The sequence below is a fragment of the Leucoraja erinacea genome, chromosome 15 (genome assembly GCF_028641065.1).
Source record: "Leucoraja erinacea ecotype New England chromosome 15, Leri_hhj_1, whole genome shotgun sequence".
NCBI lineage: Eukaryota > Metazoa > Chordata > Chondrichthyes > Rajiformes > Rajidae > Leucoraja > Leucoraja erinaceus.
Window position 1 is genome coordinate 33,769,053 of NC_073391.1, and position 19,987 is coordinate 33,789,039.

Genomic DNA, 19,987 nt, shown 5'->3' on the forward strand with positions numbered 1-19,987 from the left:
ATAATGCACCTTCTGCTCATAGGATCTGGTAAAGCACTTGTTAAGTTATTGCACCAAACCCTCGGGTACTGGCAGCTTATTCCAGAGGTCCAAGACTTTGGCAGAATCAAGTCTCCTCTTTGGTATTTCATGGGCTAAGCCAAATCATTGTGAATGTTTTCCAAAGTGACAAATGAAAATGGGTTCTTTAGCCTGTCTCTAATAATGGCATCAATCAGATATCAGTAAAAGTGTGTTTAAGAGGGAACTGCAGATGCTGGAGAATCGAAGGTTACACAAAAAAGCTGGAGAAACTCAGCGGGTGCAGCAGCATCTATGGAGCGAAGGAACTAGGCAACGTTTCGGGCCGAAACGTTGCCTATTTCCTTCGCTCCATAGATGCTGCTGCACCTGCTGAGTTTCTCCAGCTTTTTTGTGTAACCATCAGTAAAAGTGTGTTGCCTTTGAATATTTTTCTGATGTTTCAACATGATGTTGCCTTCAATGTAAATGAAAAATGGCCGATGAAAGTGCTAGCTTTATACAACATCCGGAGAGCAATAGGATTGAACATACTCCACCCATTAATAAGGTCATGACTGATCCTGTGCTTCAAGTCCAGTCATAGAGCCATACAGCATGGAAACAGGCCCTTCGGCCCAACCTGCCCGTGCCGACCAAGATGCCTCCACGCAATTCTCACCTGCCCATATTTGGCCCATAATCCATCTAAACCTTTCCAATCCAGTCACCCAGTTGATTACCACATCCTCTAGTTCCCCTGGTGTCCAACAATCTATTGATCTCCACCATGATTATATACAATGGCTGAGCATTCACAGAGCAGTTTCTCATTCCTCTGTCCTCCTTGTCATACAGTCCTCAATACCTAGAGCAGTACAGCACAGGGCCAGGCTCTTCTGCCTACAATGTCCGTGCCGAACATAATGCCAAGTGAAACTAATCCTATCTGCCTGTACGTGAGCCATATCTCTCCATTTCCTGCGTTTCGATGTGTCTATCAAAAAGACTCTTAAACACCACAGATGTATCTGCCTCCATCACCACCCGTGACAGGGTGTTCTCGGCACCCACCACTCTCTGTGTAAATATTTGCCCATACATCTCCGTTAAACTCAGTCAGTTTAAAGAAGGGTCCCAAACCAAAACATCAATTTCCCATCTTCCAGAGATGCTGCCTGACCCGCTGAGTTGCTCCGGCACTTTGTGCCCTTTCTTTGTGTAAACCAGCATTTGCAATACCTTGTATCTTTGCCCCGTTCACCTTTAAAACTATGCCTTGGCGGATAGGTTCTGACAGTCTGCCCTTTCATCATTTTATATACTTTTATCAGGTTTTACCCTCAACCTCCGACGCTCCAGTAAAAACAATCCAAGTCTGTTCAATCTCTCCTTATAGCTAATCATTTCTAATCCAGGCAGCATCCCGGTAAACCTCTTCTTTGCCTTTCCAATACAATACAATACTTTTATTTGTCATTTGAACCTCACATGAGGTTCAAACGAAATTTGGTTTCTGCAGCCATACAAGAAAAGAACCAAGACACACACCAACACAATTCACACAAACATCCATCACAGTGAATCTCCTCCTCACTGTGATGGAAGGCAAAGCCTCCACATCCTTCCTGCGACCAGAACTACACACAATTCCTCAATGTCATAACTTATACGATATGATACGATAGAACTTTATTTATCCCAGGAGGGAAATTAATTTGCCGCCAGTCATAAAAAACACAAAATACATGAAACATGAAATTAGAGTGACGAGTGGTAAGACTTTGGGGATGTGCAAAAGTTGAGGAGGTGGGGGGGGGGGGGGGGGGGGGGGGGGGGGGGGGGGTCAGTCTCAGTCTCAGTCTACCCCATGACAGAAGGGGGAGGAGTTGTAAAGTTTGATAGCCACAGGGAAGAAGGATCTCCAGTGGCGTTTTGTCCTGATTTGGGGTGGCACTGTGGCGCAACAAAAGAGTTGCTGCTTTACAGCACCGTAGACCCAGGTTCTATCCTGACCTTGGATGTTGTCTACGGAGTTTGTACGTTCTCCCTGTGGCCGTGTAGGTTATCTCTGGGTCCTCCGGTTTCCTTTCACACTCCAAAGAGGTACAAGTTGGTAGGATAATTAGCTTCTGTAAATGTCCCTAATGTGTAGGATAGAACTAGTGTGTGGGTGATCATTGGGCGATATGAATTTGGTGGACTGAAGGGCCTGTTTCCATGTTATATCTAAAACCTACGTAGAGATGTAGATGAAAATAGGCAGAATAACACCAGGAAGCCAGATACATATAGGGATCGGCGTGACAAGCTAGAGGGCAGGTATAATCACCAGGGCCATTGCCAGGCTTGTTTAGTCATCTCGGAGAGAATAATTTTGTCAGCAAATGCTGAAGTGCATTGCTGCCTTTATTGTGGTGCATTTAGTTCATTATCTCTAATTGCTGCAATTCCTGGCACCACACATGCCAGACCTGCAGCAAATTTCACCTTAATGTTAGCTCGGAATGCTGTCTCCAGACACAAATGAAGTTTAATTGTGCTCCAGGGTACGTGAAGCAGAGATGCAATGAAAATTTCACAAGCCTGGTCTTCAGACTTGTTGACTATCTAATGAGAAATGCAGATCTTGATTGTTTTTTAGGAAGATACTTAGCAATTAATAATTAGTGCAACGGAGATGGAAGATTTCTTCTTTTCCCATGGTAGGAAACCCGCAAAACTGTGCAGACTCCTTTTCATCAATGTACAACGGAGGTTAAAGAAAATTGTCTTCATTGGTTAAAAATCCCCAAACAATTGGTTTGTTACCAGTGCAGCGCTTCTTGTGTTTCCTTCACTGAATATTTAGCTGTTATTCCTCTCACAAGATGTTATTTTATTTTGTGCTCACAAGACCCAGCTTAATGACCCCTAGGCGGTGGCTTCACATTTCTCCACCATAACAAAGTTTAGGGCGGCACAGTGGCGTAGCGGTAGAGCTATTGCCTTACAAAGCCAGGAAGGGCCGGAGATCCCAGGGGGGTCCAGAGGACACACGCTCACCAGCGCGATCATTGGAGGAGGGAGCTGTCAGTCAGAGGCGGAATTAGGGGGGTGGGACTGAGGATAGAGCGTGGTGATTGGAGGAGGGAGACGTGCCAAAACACTCTCGGCAGCCCTGGACACAGACCTGTGCCTCATCTGCAGTCAGGATCGATCGCGGCTCTCCGGCGCTGCAATCGCTGCCGAACCGCCACTGGACCATCCCCGTCCCCACTCGAGTGCGCATGCGCGCACGGCTGCCAAGAAATTGTGTCCACCTTGTCCCCCCCATATTTTGATAGCGATTTCCGTGCCCGACGCCAGGGATCCAGGTTGGATCCCCACCTCGGGCGCTGTCTGTGTGGAGTTTGTGTTCTCCCTGTGACCGCATGGGTTTTCCCAGGATGCTCCAGTTTCCTCCCACATTCCAAAGACGAGCAGGTTGGTAGGTTAATTGGTTTTGTAAATTGTCCCTGGGGCATAGGATTGAACAGGTGTAAGGTTGATCGCTGGTCAGCATGGACATGGTTGGCCGAAGGGCCTGTCTCCACGCTGCACCTCTAAAATTAAACAAAAGTATTGAGGGGGAATAAAACAAAGTCAGAAGCTGGTAAACCTGAAATCTGCCTCTGACAGACATCGACGGGTTAATATTTCAGGCAAATCCTTTCATTAGAGTAGGTTTGTTTGGTTGTATAAGTGCCAGATGTGTTCCTTAACTGATGCTTAGTACCGTGATCTATTTTTTGCTACAGATATGAGATTTCAAATAATAGAAACAAAGCTGGGAAATATGTTGTTTAGCCGTGCACCTACTTGAGAGAGTTCAAGAATGTTTCATTTTCATATGTATCGCAACGGAATAATGAAATTCCTACTTACTGCAGCTTATCAGGCCTCTGTAAATTCAATACACACAGATAATATTTAATAAGAAAAAATATACTAAATTAATAGCCTTAATGCCATAGTAAAGATAATAGTGCCCTGTAGTACAACCAAAGAAACAGTGTATTGATCATAGTTGCTGAAGTTAGTGTTGTGCAGTGTTCAAGAGACTGATGGTTGTTGGGAAGAAGTTGTTCTTGAACCTAGTGGTCACAGTTTTCAGGCTCCTGTACCTTCTTCCCGACCCTAACAGTGAGATCAGAGCGTGGCCAGGGTGGTGTAGATCTTTGATGGCAGTGGCTGTGTTTTTGTGGCAGTGCCTCCTGTAGATCCCTTCAGTGGCGGGGAGGTCAGTACCTGTGACAGACCAGGCAGGGTCCATCTCTCTCTGTCGTCTCCTTTGCTCTTGGGCGTTCCAGTTGTTGAACCTGGCCGTGATGCAATCAGTCAAGAGTCAGAGTATTTAATTGTACTGGGACGGAACAATGAGATTCTTAGTACATCAGTATGCTCTCGACCAAACACCCTGAGCTGATTCTTTTATTCTGAGTCTTTTAGCCCAATAGTCCACATTAGCATTGCTTCGCACAAAACTGATAGAATGAATGATATTTAATCTATTGATCGTTGCCATGAAATCTTCAATTGACCTTATTGGAACATCTTATTGGAACAAATGAGTTTCAGATTTCCACTTCCCTTTCTGAGGGGAGGGGGGGGGGGGGAATGGAAATCACCCTCATTGTCGTACCACTTAGATAGCTCCACTTAGATAGCTCCAGTTTTAATCCTCACTCTAGTATTGCGCAATGAGAACTTATTCTTCTCCAACAAATCCTTTTAAGATTTTAAGCATTTGAATCGCATCTTATTCTCCTGCACTCCAGATAATAGAAGGCAAATTTATGCAATTAAGAAAGTTGTGATCGGGTAGTGCAACAGATGCAATGTTGAAATTAAAAAAATTAATGAAACACATAGTTTCGATGTGTGGATTTCTGGGAGGCATAAAGAATACTTGTTGGGATTTTAACCTGTCCTTTGGAGCTATCATTAGTAAATATAGGGCAATTGAGGATAACTGATAGGCAGCATAAAGTAGGTAATAATTCAGGCAGATGTTGCTGGAGCCATAAATAATCGTAAAGCTTTAACTGCCTCGTTATTTTTTGCCAAATGCTTGTTACTCATAATATACAGTTTCATTTAAACTGTAACTATGAGGGAACAACCATTGATGTTGGAGAAAGTGTAATAAAGATATTGTGGTCTGATTTTGTATTCATTTTCTCACACCAGCAGATATAGATTGGTTGAACGATTCTTTAACCTGCATCCAAAATCGTATTGAATAATATTTTATTAAAGAAAACATTTTTTTTAATGCTTCGTACCATGGGAAGGCAATGTGGCACAGCTGAGAGAGACAATGGCACACAGCACTAGAAACAGCTCTCGGACCAGAGGGCACAGCTGTGCCGGAGTAACTCAGCAGGTCAGGCAGATACTGGAGAACATGAAGAGGTGACGTTTTGGGTCGAGATCCTTCTTCATTGGATGCTCTGTGACTTGTTGAGTTACTCCAGCACTTTGGCACGTCCATTCGTCTTTCTGTGATATTTACAGCACAGAAATGGTTGTTCCTGGCCTTGAGCTAGTAGTATTTCTGCTCTTACTGCATGTAGTCTCATTCTCTTAACCCATCAGAGTTATACAGCGTGGAAACAGGCCCTTTGGCCCACCTCGCCCACACCAACCAACATGTCCCATCGACACTAGCCTCACTTGCCTGCGCTTGGCCCATATCCCTCTAAACTATCCATATAATGTTTCATAAATGCGGCATCATTATAACTTTCCTTCCTTCCTTCCTTCCTTCCTTCCTTCCTTCCTTCCTTCCTTCCTTCCTTCCTTCCTTCCTTCCTTCCTTCCTTCCCTCCTTCCCTCCTTCCCTCCTTCCCTCCTTCCCTCCTTCCCTCCTTCCCTCCTTCCCTCCTTCCCTCCTTCCCTCCTTCCCTCCTTCCCTCCTCCCCTCCTTCCCTCCTTCCTTCTCCCTCCTTGCAAAAGGATCCTTCCCTCCTTCCCCCCCCTTCCCCCCTTCCCCCCTTATTGCCTTCCCTCCTTCCCTCCTTCCTTCCCTCCCTCCCTCCTTCCTTTCCCTCCTTCCCTCCTTCCCTTCCTTCCCCGGTCCACCCATTGTATTCACTTAAAAGCCTTCTTATGTAAGTAAGTCTATCTACATCCTTGAAAAGTAATTTCTCCTGAATTTTCTTCAGCATTCTTTAATAATTGTTCAGCATTTTATTAGTAATTGGTTTAAATTTGAAGCCCAAGTGAAATCTTTTCTGCATCCATCTATCAAATACTTTTGTAATCTTATTTTACAATTTTGCCATTGTCAGGGAATTGAGAGTAGAAGTTGGGATGTTATGTTACAATTGTACAAGACGTTGGTGAAGCCGTTCTTGTTCATTTTTGGTCACCCTACTATAGGAAGGATTTTTGTCATTAAGGTGGAATGCGTGCAGACAAGATTTACGATGATGTTACCTGAATTCGAGGGCTTAGTCTATGGGGAGAGGTTTGGCAGGTTTGGACTTTATTCCTTGAAGTGCAGGAAGCCAATAGGTGATTTTCTAGAGGTGTTTAAAGAAATAGAAAGGATGAATGCACAAAATCCTTTTCCCAGAGTAGTGGAATCAAGAACTAGGTTTAGCGAGGAAAGATTTAATAGGAACCTGTGGGGCAACTTTTTTCCTTAGAGGTGGGTAAATGGGCAATCTGCCAGAGAAAGTGGTTGAGGCAGCTACAATGTCAACATTTAAAATACATGTGGACAGGTACATGGATAGGAAAGGTTTTGAAGGAAATGAGCCAATCACAGGAAAATGGGATTAGCTTAGGTGAAGCATCTTGGTCAGCGTGAAAGTGTTGAACTGAAGGGCCTGTAGATTCTTTAAAAATCCAATGAATATCAAAAGATCTTTGCTGGATCAAGGTCTGCACCATATATTTTCCTAAAGGATGTATTGAGGTATCCCGGCCTGGGATGCTGAGGCCATTTGTTCCTGTTCCCTGTGGACACAAGGAACTGCAGATGCGGGATTTCCTAAAAAATTACACAAAGTGCTGGAGTAACTCAGCAGGTCAGGGTTTGAACAAGGGTCCTGACCTGAAATATCACCTATCCATGTTCTCCAGTGATGCTGCCTGACCTACTGGGTTACTGCAGCACTTTGTGTCTTTCTTGTTGCTCTTCACTGGTTGACATGGCTAATCTTTATTGGCTTAGCCTTTAATTTTACTCTCTCGCACGCGTTGACTTTTAGTCAATCCATCATTGATGGTTGGCCCTCTATATCTTCTCTTGAGATGCTCCTTAAAACCCCAACTGACCAAGCGTTTTGCCCCACCCCCCAACCACCCCTCCCCCATTCTACCGTAAATCAGTAGATTGTCGGCAAGTACTACTAAAGCTGCTGTAGAGCATCTTGGAACTGGTGGTGACAAACCAAACATCAAAAGCAAACTAAATTCAGGAATGAGAGAAAATGAGCGAAAACTGCTAGCTCAGCAAGACCATCCTCGTAGCAGACATTTAGAAAAGGAATATTTCCACCGGTTTGTTGTGGCAAAACCATACATCCATCATCAAGGGTTCCCACCATGTGCCTCTTCTTGCAATTGTCATCAGACAGGAAGTATAGAAGCCTGAAGTCCCACACCACCAGGTTCGGGAAGGGCTACTTTCCGACAAGCATCAGTGTCTCAAATCAACTTGCGCAACCCTAAGGGAACACTACAGTGCACCTCTTGTACTATCCTCGACTTATTTTTTTACTCATTATGTTTTGCACACATGATTTTTAGGTATTTTTTCCTTCTCACAGTTTTGCAAAATGTGTGTGTAATTTACATGTAATGTTTGTGCAATTTGTATGCAATTTATGTTTTTTTTGTTTCTGCGTCCATGTGCCTGGGATGTTGCTGCTAGTACGATTTTCATTGTACCTGCACCTCACATTCATGTGAACAAAAGGAGGAAGATTGACTGAACTTTATTGCCTTTCATCACAGTGAAAAATGTTGATTCCATTGTGGTGGATGCTTTTTTGTTAAATTCTATTGTGTATTGTGTTCTGTTTATTCGTATGGCTGCATGGTAACCCAAATATCACTGTACCAATGGTGCATGTGACATTAAATGTGAACTTGAACTTGAACTTGACATAAACTCGAATTGACGCTAAAGTGCAGCTATTCTACCCAGCATATTTAAAAAAACAAACTTTGTTCTAGTAACTGAAAGTAAATGGGGAATAGCTTGAGTCTTGGTATTGAGATTCAACTGAGCAGGGTACCTCAGTAGCCACCTGACATGCGGGACTGCCTGAGATTGGGAATATAAATCTGCCAACAGTGTTTAAAACATGTAGCGATTTTGGTTCATTATCAGGCCCCGACTCTTCACCAAGAGTGGATAGAGACAGGTTTCTATTTGTGACAAGTTTCATGCATCGGGAGCAGGTGCTGAGAAGTGGCGTTTCAGATACTCTGGCACTAATTGCAGGTTCTGCTGCGCTGCTGTGGCTCAAATCCGATTCCCTGTCTGCTCAGTGACGGGGGGACATTCAGCCACAGCTGTCCTGATTGGTACTGAGTTCCCGCTGCTCGAAGCAAAGCCGTATGGATTTCTGACATTGATGGCGTCAGGGTCAGCCTTGGCCGTGGCTGCTACTGCTTGATTAGATTATTCATTATCCAGCCAACCCACGGAGAATAATTGACAAACGTCAGAGAAAATGGGGCAAAATTAACTCGCCCTCTTCCCCTGCCGCCACTCGCTTTTCTCCTTACTCAGTAGCAAAGGGAATCTGAGCAGTTTAATTCCATTTAGTTTACTCTTGTGTCTCCGGTTGTCAATTGAAGAGGACGGTATTTACAGGGAAGCTCTATCTCATGTCAAATTTAGCAAATAGCCTCCATTCCCATCAGGTTGTCAGTCTTTTATTCCTGTAGCATTCAGAGTCACTGGATCAGGTAAGGAGGGCAGAAACAAGAAACAAGGAAGATGCTGGTTTACAAAACAAGAGTGCTGGAGTAACTCAACGGGTCAGGCAGCATCTGTGGAGAACATGGATAGGTGACATTCCGTGCTCGGACCCTTCTTCACTCTGACAGTTATTCCCTGTATTTGTGAACATCATGGGCATTTATGGTCATTTTGTGATCTCTGATACCAACTTTTAAATAAATTCCAGAAATATATAATACTCAACATTAAGACTCCACATGTCATGGTGGATATCACTCCATTGTTAGGATCAGTGGCCCAGAACAGAACAGTGGTCCAGAAATAACCACCTTTTAATGATTCATCAGTCAATAGCGTTTAATGACATGGGAATAATGAAATCCTTACTTGCTGCAGCATTATAAGACAATTAACAGAATATTACAACGTAAATGTACAATAATTAATAGTAAATTAATTAAAAAAAATAAAGATACTGGGTGACCAAACCATAATAGGGCAAAAAAACTGGTCAACCAAAACAGTGTAACCAAAACAAAGTCATTGGTAGTCATAGCTACTGAAGTTGAGGTTGGTGTTGTGCAGTGTTCAAGAGCCTGATGGTTGTTGCGAAGAAGCCATTCTTGAACCTGGAGGTCACGGTTTTCAGACTCCTGTACCTTCTTCCCAGTGGCAGGAGTGAGATGAGAGCGTGGCTTGGGTGATGTGGGTCCCTGATGATGTTAGCTGCCTTTTTGAGGCAGCAACTCCTGAGGATCCCTTTGATGGAGGGAAGGTCAGTAGCCGTGATGGATCGAGCAGTGTTTACCATTTTCTGCAGATGGGTTTTGGAGCCGAGTGGTTCTTGTGGAACCTTAGCTGAGCAGCATTGAATACGTTTTTTGGGCGGGAGTGCTGTGTGATGCTAATGTGCACATTGCCTTCCATTGGTTTACTCAAGATAAGAGGAACAGGAATAACCTGTCTTACTTTTGGAGGAGCAGCTTTTGGTTGAACTATGAAAGGGGAACCAAATCCCATGACATAAATTTATAAATTGTAGGATTAAACAGTGGTAATTAATTGGTCATAGAAGCTTTAGGACTGTCCTAGGGCCTCTATAAGTTTGTCTCGGTCTCTGAATAGAATAGTTTCTTTATTGTCATTGTAACATGGGCCATGTACAACGAAATTTAAAATGTCAGCCAGTCAGTGCAGCATTCAAACATTTCTAAAGCTAACGAAACATCCACGGTAAAATAATAAAGATAAGCAAATAAATAAAAAACACAGACAAAGCACGCATACACACCCAACCCTCCATCCTTCTGTCGATTTCACCGTTACCACAGTCCCTTAGTCTGTATCGCCCCTGCGTTCCTTGGCGGCCACATTTAGTGCTTTTATAGCAGTGGGGTAAAAACTGTTTTGTAGTCTATTTGTCCTTGTCCTTGTGGATCTGTACCGTCTGCCTGACGGCAACAGTTCAAACAGGGAGTGTCCGGGGTGGGAGATGTCCTTTATTATATTCTGGGTTTTTTTGGTGCAGCGGGAACTGTGTAGGTCCTCCAAGGTAAGGAGAGGGCAGCCGACAATCCTCTGAAGCAGTTAATTTATTTCATCGCTAGGTGCAGCCATATATTTGTATATATTTCACAGCAAATGAGATGTCTAACCACCTGATGGTATTGACTAAAGGATGATTTTTTGTCTACAATCACTGGAGGGTTCTTTGTTTATAGAAAAACGAGCATGGTATATTTTACATACAGGTGAACATGCATGCTGTTGCTTTGAATCCTAATCAGAAAGATAGCATCTCTTAAAATTTAGCAGGCCCTTGTTGCTGAACTGAAATATCACTTTTAATGTACCTGTGTTGTTTTATCCCCCCAGGCTGGGGTTTGAATCCATAATTCTCCAGTTCAAAAGACAACAGTTTAAGCCCTGAGCCAGGATGACATTTCTAAAAAGCTTTTTAAAAGAAACACAGGAGGAAAAAGGCAAGAAGCCAGCGCTGCCGGAGAGAAGGATTTCGGATAGAACGTTAACTGGCGTTTTGAGGCAGCAAAGTCATGCGAACCCAAAATTAAGTAATCCATCAGGGCCGTGACTTAGATAAATGGTAAATTAATTAAGAAGCAAGTGTGTGAGAACCAGTTAAGGAATTGAATTCTCATCGCTCCATTACACTCTTCACTAAGCTAGACCTGGGCACAGATTGGGCAATGTACTTTCAAGATAACATTATAAACCAATATTTGGCTCCACATTACTATCTTGTGTTTTTTTTTATTTGCGCGACCAGGGATTTTTTTCCGTCCATGCAAAAGATCCTGTAAATGAAAGACAATTGATGTCGAACCATGATGACAGTGTGTGCCATAGGCCAGAGGAGCATCGACTTGCATGGATTGGATTATTTCCTGTATTTATTTATCGCGCTGCTTCCAGCCAGTTGAGCAAAGCGTCATTATACCTTCCCTTTTGCAGGGAGCCTACCTGAGGGAGTTGCACTGCTTAATGGTTTGGTCAGGATATGCTCAGTGTTTACGTGGGCATATTGTTCAGGTTGAGCATATTGTAGCCAGGCATTGCATTGAAGTCCCGTAAACACCAACAGTGAGTGACGTTGCTTTTAATCTTGATTTCCATGTAAGTGTTAAAGGGGGGAGGGGGGGGGGGGGGGGGAATGTTCATTTAGGATTTCAGTGGATAAAGGGGACTGCTCTTGCCAACAAAAAGCAGTCTGATGGAGGATCCGGTCTCAAAACGTGCTTATCAATCAGTCTGAAGAAGCTATCCCGACCCGAAACATCAACTGTCCGCATTCTCTAGAGATGCTGCCTAACCCGCTGAATTACTCCAGCACTTTGTGCCTTTTTTTTGTAAACCAGCATCAGAAGTTCTTTCTGTTTCCAAGCAACTAGTCTTGCTAGAGCCTTGAGAGGGCTAGACTTGCAAGACTGTGGCAAGAAGAAATATTCAAAGAGGCAATCCACATTTTAGGATCTGGCACAGAGTGCTGGAAGTTTCCCTACATGCCAAACAAGTGAACCGGTTTATATAACACATTTTAAAACTTGCATTTCATTTTGTTTTTCTGGAAAATGCAATACCACTCGAGTTTTATATTCAAGAGAGTTAGGAATGCTTAATTGTCATTTGTACCGAGAACGGAGCAATGAAATTCTTACTTGCAGCAGCACAACAGGTCTGTAAACACATTACACATGGATAACGTAGTTAACAAAAGATAATTCAATACATTTAAAAATAAGCTATATTAGTGCAAAACTAAAGCGCAAACTCCATTGTGCACTTGTTGTTCGTAGTTTAGTTGGAGTTTGTGGTGTTCAAGAGCCAAATGGTTGTTGGGAAGAAGCTGGTCCTGAACCTCGAGGTCACGGTTTTCGGGCTCCTGTACCTTCTTCCCGATGGCAGGAGAGAACCGAGAGCGTGGCCAGGGTAGTGTGGGTCCTTGATGATGCTGGCTGCCTTTTTGAGGCAGCGTCTCCTATAGAAACCCCATGGTGGAGAGGTCAGTGCCCATGATGGACCAAAAACCTTTGGTAATTTACGTTCCTGAGTGTTCGATTTGCCAAACCCGGCGTGATGCAACCAGTCAATATGCTCTCTACGGTACCATGTTGGGGAGTAGACTCAATCGGCCGAGTGGCTTCATTCTGTTCCTATGACAAGTATTTTGATGCTGAGAACCCAAGAGATGGTCTTAAATCAGTAGTCTGTTTGGATTTTCCAGTAAGTGGGCATCAGTCACTTGAAGAAAGCTGCCTCCTCAACTTAAGCAATGTGGTGTGAACTTGCCCTTTCCCATCGCAACATACATTCAGATATCTCCCAGAGAGGATCTGCAGTGACCAGAAACAGTAGATGTGTTCCAGCGCCGCTGTTATTTTCATTGTACATTCTGGGGCTTTGTTTCTCTCTTAAAACAGTGTCTACGGATTTCAGATCAGACTGAGATGTCCCCTCAGTAGACCCAATTGCAGTGTAACAGATATTCTCATTCCCCGTGAAACAGTTGTACCTGGTGGACATTTACAGATAAAATGGGAAGCAGGAAATACTGTCTCTCGCTTATTTTGTATGATTGATGGTTAATAATCTCAAATTGAAATAGGACCTGGGTAGTTTCAGCTAACACTATCTTGCATTTACAGAAGTGTTAGTATATCCTGTGAAGCTTTCAAAATCAGGGTTAGTAGACAAGCAGTAAAAGGTACAGGAAACATGTCACAAGGGTAAGTTTGATGAAGGATTTAAAAAGAAAAATTGGTTGCACTTTGCAACAAGAGGGTTGCAAAGTGCAATGAATGGAGAGGAATGGTAGAAGAGCAGGGTGGGTGGACAAATGGTGTAGTTATTGTCACATGTGAGAAGTACTAACACAGTGAAAGTGTACAGAAATAGTCCACCGAGCCTGCATGCAAGAGGCGCCATTTGCACGTCCCTCTCCTCATCCATCCACCTTTGTTCCCCGCCGGCTACGAGGCATGGTAGGCCAGACCCGAGTTCCCCCTCCTCTCCTACCAGCCTCACTGCTCGCCCATCGCGTCTGTCCTTGCTGGCTCAATCCTCCCAGTCTCTGGTCTTTGGGGGACGAGCAAGACCAAAGCATGGGATTTAAAAAATACTTGGACTGCAACACTAGACAGGCATGAAGATGGTAAATGGATTGTAAAGTCCAATGCCTATGTCACCAGCGCACTTGCACCTTACAAAAAAATGTACAATATAAATTCCTCCTCCTCCCAACTGGCATTTGGTGATGATCTTCCCCACCCTATGAGTTATTTTGTGCTCTATGCTCAGTTCCTTCTTTGCCTCTCAATAGATCAATAGTACTTTATTTGTCACATGTGCAACTGTACAGTGAAATTCTTTTTGCATGTATTACACATGCAGGCTCCGCCATATTGTGGCACCATTATTCAAAGTCCAGTCGCCCGCACGCTCGATGTACTGGAGCAGTTCCCGTGAACCAATGTCCCTCTCCTCTCCTCGCCCGGTCATCTCTGTGTTCCGGGGATACCTCCTGCAGCAACCTTTAAGATATTACCCCAGTTCATCCTCCTACCGGCCCACGTTCCACCCATCCGGCATCTCCTGGTTACGCCGTCCGATGAGCCTTCGGGCGGGTTATCGGTCCCGCCTCCTCCTTGCGTTCCTTTCGCCTTCATGGTCCTGTCTAGTTTCCCTTTAAATTTGTCCATCATGTTCCTCGCCATTTGCTGGCAAATTTCACATTCTGGCCATTGTATAGAAACATTTTTCAGGGATTTCCCAGTGATACTGATTAGCTTGTATTTTAGGTCCCATTGCAAGTAGAAACATCTATTCCTGGTTATCGTCAGTAATGGGTTAATTACAAACCATTGACAAATATCTTTGAATCTAGAGCAGCACAGTGGCTCAGCAGTAGAGTTGCTGCCTTACAGCACCGGAGACCCGGGTTCGATCTGACTACGGGTGCTGTCTGTATGGAATTTGTATGTTCTCCCTTTGGCCGTGTGGGCTTTCTCTGGGTGCTCCGGTTTCCTCCCACATTCCAGATGTGTGCAGATTTGTAGGTTAATTGGCTTTGGTAAAATTGTAAATTGTCCCTAGTGTGTAGGATAGTACTAGTGTATGGGATGATCGCTAGTCGGCATGGTAGCCTATTTCCATGCTGCATCTTTAAAGTCTAAAGTGATCTAGTTATCTCAACAGCTTTATTGGCCCTTTATCTCCATGGCCCACATCAAACTGTAGTCCAGCTTTACACAGCATTTTGATATCTATTCCTAATGGGGGAGGAGGTGGGAATAGAAAAATGCCATATTTAACCGATCACTATGGAACTTGGACACAAGGAGCCTGGTGATGGTGGGATTTGGTGGCAAGATCTCATTGCAGGCTTGAGAGGCCATGTGGACTGTCCCTGCTGCTTGTAACCCATTTTTTATTTTGTGTGCTATTTATAATTCATCTCATATCTCCTCGTCCCAAGTGAAAGAGACCTGCATCCATTTTAGCTTCTCCCTGAGGAACATCCAAGTAGAGTTTTGCAGAGCAAGGCTTACCAATGTTGTACTGATTTGTTTTATTCTACAGTTCAAGAGATTGTTGTTCAAGAATTTATTGCAATTTCCTTTTTCCGAGCTCCCAAATACAATTCATCTTTGCAGTAGATTGTCTGACTATCCCACAGTAAGAAACAGTTATGGCAATTTATTTTCAATCTTTAATCGTTTTTTTCCTAACCCTGACAAATTCTTTTTACTTCTTTACACGGCCAGTCTTTCAAGCTGAGGTTCCAAGGTACATGATGGTCCTTGAGTGAGGCAGTATGAAAAGGATCGGAATAAATAATTCCAGCAATGAATAAAAAAACAGCTTCTGAATTGATGTTTAACTATTGCAAGAGGAATAATTACCTCTTTCTTTTATTCGAATTGACAGGACAGATAATTAATTTGCCTCCGCAACAGCTTTACTTTCATTTCCTTTGACAGTAGTTTGTTGTTAATGGGCAGCTGAACGCAGATTGAGTTTTTGACTCTTATCTGATTGTGTTTCAGATAAGGAAAAAAAGAACTCCATGGAGCTGGGACATGACAAGAGCAAACCACGGTCAAGGAGGCCAGACAAAGCTCTGTACGTTCCCAGAGCTCGACGACATTTGGGAGCAGATCCGCAGGCAGAGTGTGATCCCAAACCAGAAGGGCAAGGAACTCCCGTGGACAGAAAGGCTATCACGCGCGTGACAACAGATGTAACAGCCAAGAGTGAGGCAAGTGCAAGTGTAAAGACATTCTCTCGCAATGATTTGGGCGACCGGCGTGAGCTAATCTCCGCAGACACCAACTCGCCCAAGCAGGACGATGCTAAGGGCGATGCGTGCAGAAACAAAGACTTGGAGCTGACATTGAATTTAGAGGAAGGGAGACAAATAGGGAGCTCTGAACAAGAGAGGATATCAGATGTCGGACACAGATTGGAATCAAAGCAGCCAAAGGATAAAACGTCAACGCAGCAAAGGAGGGTAGGATCAATCACTGGTAAAGAACGCAGTAGAGAGAAAGAATCAAGACACAAAGATGCAATGTCAGAAAAACACGATGATGCACCAGCACACTATTTACTTAAAGTTACTCGTTTGAAAGCTGAGAACAATAAAGAAGTCATGAAATCCAAGTATACAGAAATCCAAACCCAACCCCAGCAGCATGTAACAGATGCCTACAACGATGAGCAGAGCAGTAATCAACCAAATACAGTCAATTCAACAGTGAGAGAAGTTGAGACTAATGTGAACAAATCTCTGCCTACAGATGCTGCTTCCTTGTCGAGCAGAAGGTGTGATTCTGACACTTTTTCCTCAGCTAAATGAACTGGTATCCTCTAACCTAGCCAGCTGTGAATGTTCAGAGGCAGAGCGATGTACAATATCAGACTGCTCAAATGGGGTAAATGAGTCAGAGCAGATGGTGAAGAGCTGTGGACAATATGCATGCACAGGAGCATCTGAAGTAAATAGTTCTTATAACATCTCCGTTGAAGTGAATAATTCGACAGAGCATGAAACTAGGACTGATAATGACTCTTTTTCGCAAGTTCTAACAGAGAGCATTGTAGCTCTGCCTGCCTCATTTGAAAACATGGCTTGCTCAGATTCCCCAAATTCCACAATTATTAACTTGTCAGCTGTACAAGAAGTAGAACAAAGAACAGAAGAGACCGGGCACTTGAAAGGTGGTAGCAGCATCACAGTGGACTCGGCAGACAGTGAGCCTGTCAGTGCAGATGTGAATGCTGAAACTGGTGCTTTGCAAAGTGTTGCCAAGATCTCACTGAATTTGGCCCGACTAACAACTCCTGGTGCGGGGGAATCGGAGTGCGCCGACAGACCTCTTCCTGAAGAAGCAGAGGACGACTCTTGGGATGCCCTTTTCAATGATGATGGAGATTGCCTGAACCCTCATCTCCTGGAAGAGGTAAGGCAAGGGTCCTTTTTCTCTAAAAATTGATCAGTGACGAAAATAATCCTTGGCTTTGCTGGTGGAGGTATAGTGCAGAAAAGCAAAGAGATAAAATAGTCTTCAGCTCCTATAGGGGCAGCAGGATGGTGCAGCTCGTAGGCCACTGTCTGACAGCGCCAGGGACCCGGGTTAGATCCTGACCTCAGGTGCTGTCTGTGTGGAGTTTGGCAGGTTAATTGGTCCGTGAAAATTGCTTCTCGTATATAGGTGATTGGCGGATGTTGATGACAATATGGAGAGAATAACATTGAATTATATGACTGTAGGATTAGTGTAAACGGGTGGTTGATGGTCAGTGTGGATTTGGTGAGCCAAAAGGCCTGTTTCATTGTTATATCTCTCTTATGTCTCTATGACACCGGTTAGTCACCAACAGCAGAGGGATTTGTGAATAATCTTTATTGCACAGAGTGGTGAATATTTGGAATTTGTCACTTGCAAATGTGGAAACAGAGTCACGAAAATAGCTGCCGGACTTGGGAAAGAGCAAGGGAATGGAGCTGACTAAAAATCTAAAACATATGCTGGAAGATCTCGGCTAGTCAAGCAGCATTTGTGCAAAGATAAATTGGTTAATCTTTTGGGTCTGCGACCCTTCCTCAGAACGGAACTGATCTGGACTGCTCTACAAAGAGCCTTTTTTTGCAAGCGAATGGGGAAGTGAATGGCTCCATACTCTTGTAAGAATTTTGCTGACGTTTTCACGTGCATTCATAGATCATTTATCATTTTGCATTTGTATTGGCCTCTAAAACTGCTCCTAGTGTGCAGGGAGTGGATATGAAAGCGGTATAACATAGAACTAGTGTGAACGGTTGATCGATGGTTGGCGTGGACTCGGTGGTCCGAAGGGCCTGTTTCCATAATGTATCTCTAAACGAAACAAAATCTTTTGAAGGCGGAAAGTCATGACAAGTTATTCTGCTGCACCAACATGGCTCTCCTCGCAGCAAGCAATTTCACACAAGAGATAGAAATATTTTATTTAATTCACATGTTTAATCAACAATGTGTTATTATTAATATTTAATGTTTTATGTGTCATTCCTATGTCACTGTATGTCATGTTGTCACTTGCGGGCGGAGCACCAAGGCAAATTCCGTGTATGTGAATACTTGGCCAATAAACATATTCATTCATTCATTCCCTCCTCCTGCATCGAAGCTTTGGAACAAGGTGTGCTTCTTCACTGTTGGATGAGCAGTTTGGCTTTTTGATGCCTGTTCAGTGCTTTGTGAGGATTACCACAGCAGGTCATGCAAGTGCTTTTCCCTGAAACGTCTTATTTCCGCATCCAGTTAGAACTGTGGGCAGATGCGTGGCAGATGCAGTATAATATAGATAAATGTGGGGTTATCCACTTTGGCAGCAAAAACAAGGGGGCAGATTATTATCTCAATGGGGTTAGGTGAGGCAAGGGGGAGGTGCAGCGAGACCTGGGCGTCCTTGTACACCACTCACTGAATGTTGGTGTGCAGGTACAGCAGGCAGTGAAGAAAGCTAATGGAATGTTGGCCTTCAGTATAGGAGTAAAGAGGTTCTTTTGCAGTTGTATAGGGCTCTGGTGAGACCACATCTGGAGTATTGTGTCCAATTTTGGTCTCCGAATTTGAGCAAGGACATCCTTGTGATTGAGGCAGTGCAGCGTAGGTTCACGAGATTGATCCCTGGGATTGCGGGACTGTCATAAGAGGAAAGATTGAAAAGACTACGCATGTATTCACTGGAGTTTAGAAGGACAAGGGGGTATCTTATAGAAACAGATACAATTATAAAAGGACTGGACAAGCTAGATGCAGGAAAATTTTTCCCAATGTTGGGCGAGTCCAGAACCAGAGGCCACAGGGGAATAAAGGGGAAGCCATTTAAGAATGAGGTGAGAAAAAACTTTTCCACCCAGAGAGTTGCGAATTTGTGGAATTCCCTGCCGCAGAGGGCAGTGGAGGCCAAGCCACTGGATGGATTTAAGAGAGAGTTAGCTAGAGCTCTAGGGGCTAGTGGAATTAAGGGATATGGGGAGAAGGCAGGCACGGGCTATTGATTGGGGACGTTCAGCCATGATCACAATGAATGGCGGTACTGGCTCGAAGGGTCGAATGGCCTCCTCCTGCACCTATTATCTATGTTTCTATGTAACTGAAAGATATGCATTGTACAGTGCATACAGAACAGCCATGGTGTTCCCAAATCCTCCACAACCTGCTCATGATCTTGTAGCAAACTGGCAGCCAATTTGTACATAACAAGCTCACTGAAACTGCAGTACTATAATGACCAAATCATAGAACATACAACAGTACAGCACAGGAACAGGCCCTTCGGCCCATAATATCTGTGCTGATCATAATGCCGAGTTAAATTAATTTCCTCTGCCTGCACGTGATCCATATCCCTCCATTCCCGGCCTATGCATATGCCTTACAAAAGTTTCTTAATCGCCACTGTCGTATATCTGCCTCCACCACCGTACCTTGCAGCAGGTTCCTGGCACCACTACCATCTGTGGAAACATATCTTGCCCCGCACAGGCACAAACTTTACATCTCTCACCTCTAACCTTTGACATTTCCACCCTGGGAAATAGGTTCTGATTGTCTACCTGATAATTTTATATACTTCCATCAGGTCTCTCCTCAGCCTCTGACGTTCCTGAGAAACCAATCCAGGTTTATTCCACCGCTTCTTGCAGCTAATACCCTCTAATCCAGGCAGTATTCTGGTAAATCGTGATAGAGGAACTAATTTGGTCAGAAAACTAGAAGTAATTCCCCTTCTGCTGTTTGAAATATCTTAGTCGTTTGATTTCTTGTCCAAAACTAGAGTGTTCATGTAGTACGACACAGGAGTATTCAGGTCTGGAGTCCAGATGTCTGAGTGCTCCAGCTATCACCATTAAGGCTTTGTAGCCACCACTTTTAATCTAACTGAATCACTGTACTGGACCTGTAATTGGCCACTTTCTAACACTTTAAACTAGTTGTCTCATCGAATATTCTTGCACGAATGTGCCTTTTT

At 43.8% G+C, this 19,987-nt stretch overlaps 1 protein-coding gene across 1 annotated transcript in view; it reads left to right on the forward strand.

The window, feature by feature from the left end:
- Positions 1-19,987, forward strand: part of r3hcc1l (R3H domain and coiled-coil containing 1-like) — a 208,004-nt gene that overhangs the window by 86,464 nt on the left and 101,553 nt on the right. The window contains exon 2 of the mRNA XM_055647095.1: positions 15,511-16,926. Within this exon, the coding sequence (XP_055503070.1) occupies positions 16,264-16,926 (663 nt within the window). The 5' untranslated portion in view covers positions 15,511-16,263. The remainder of the gene's footprint in view (positions 1-15,510; positions 16,927-19,987) is intronic.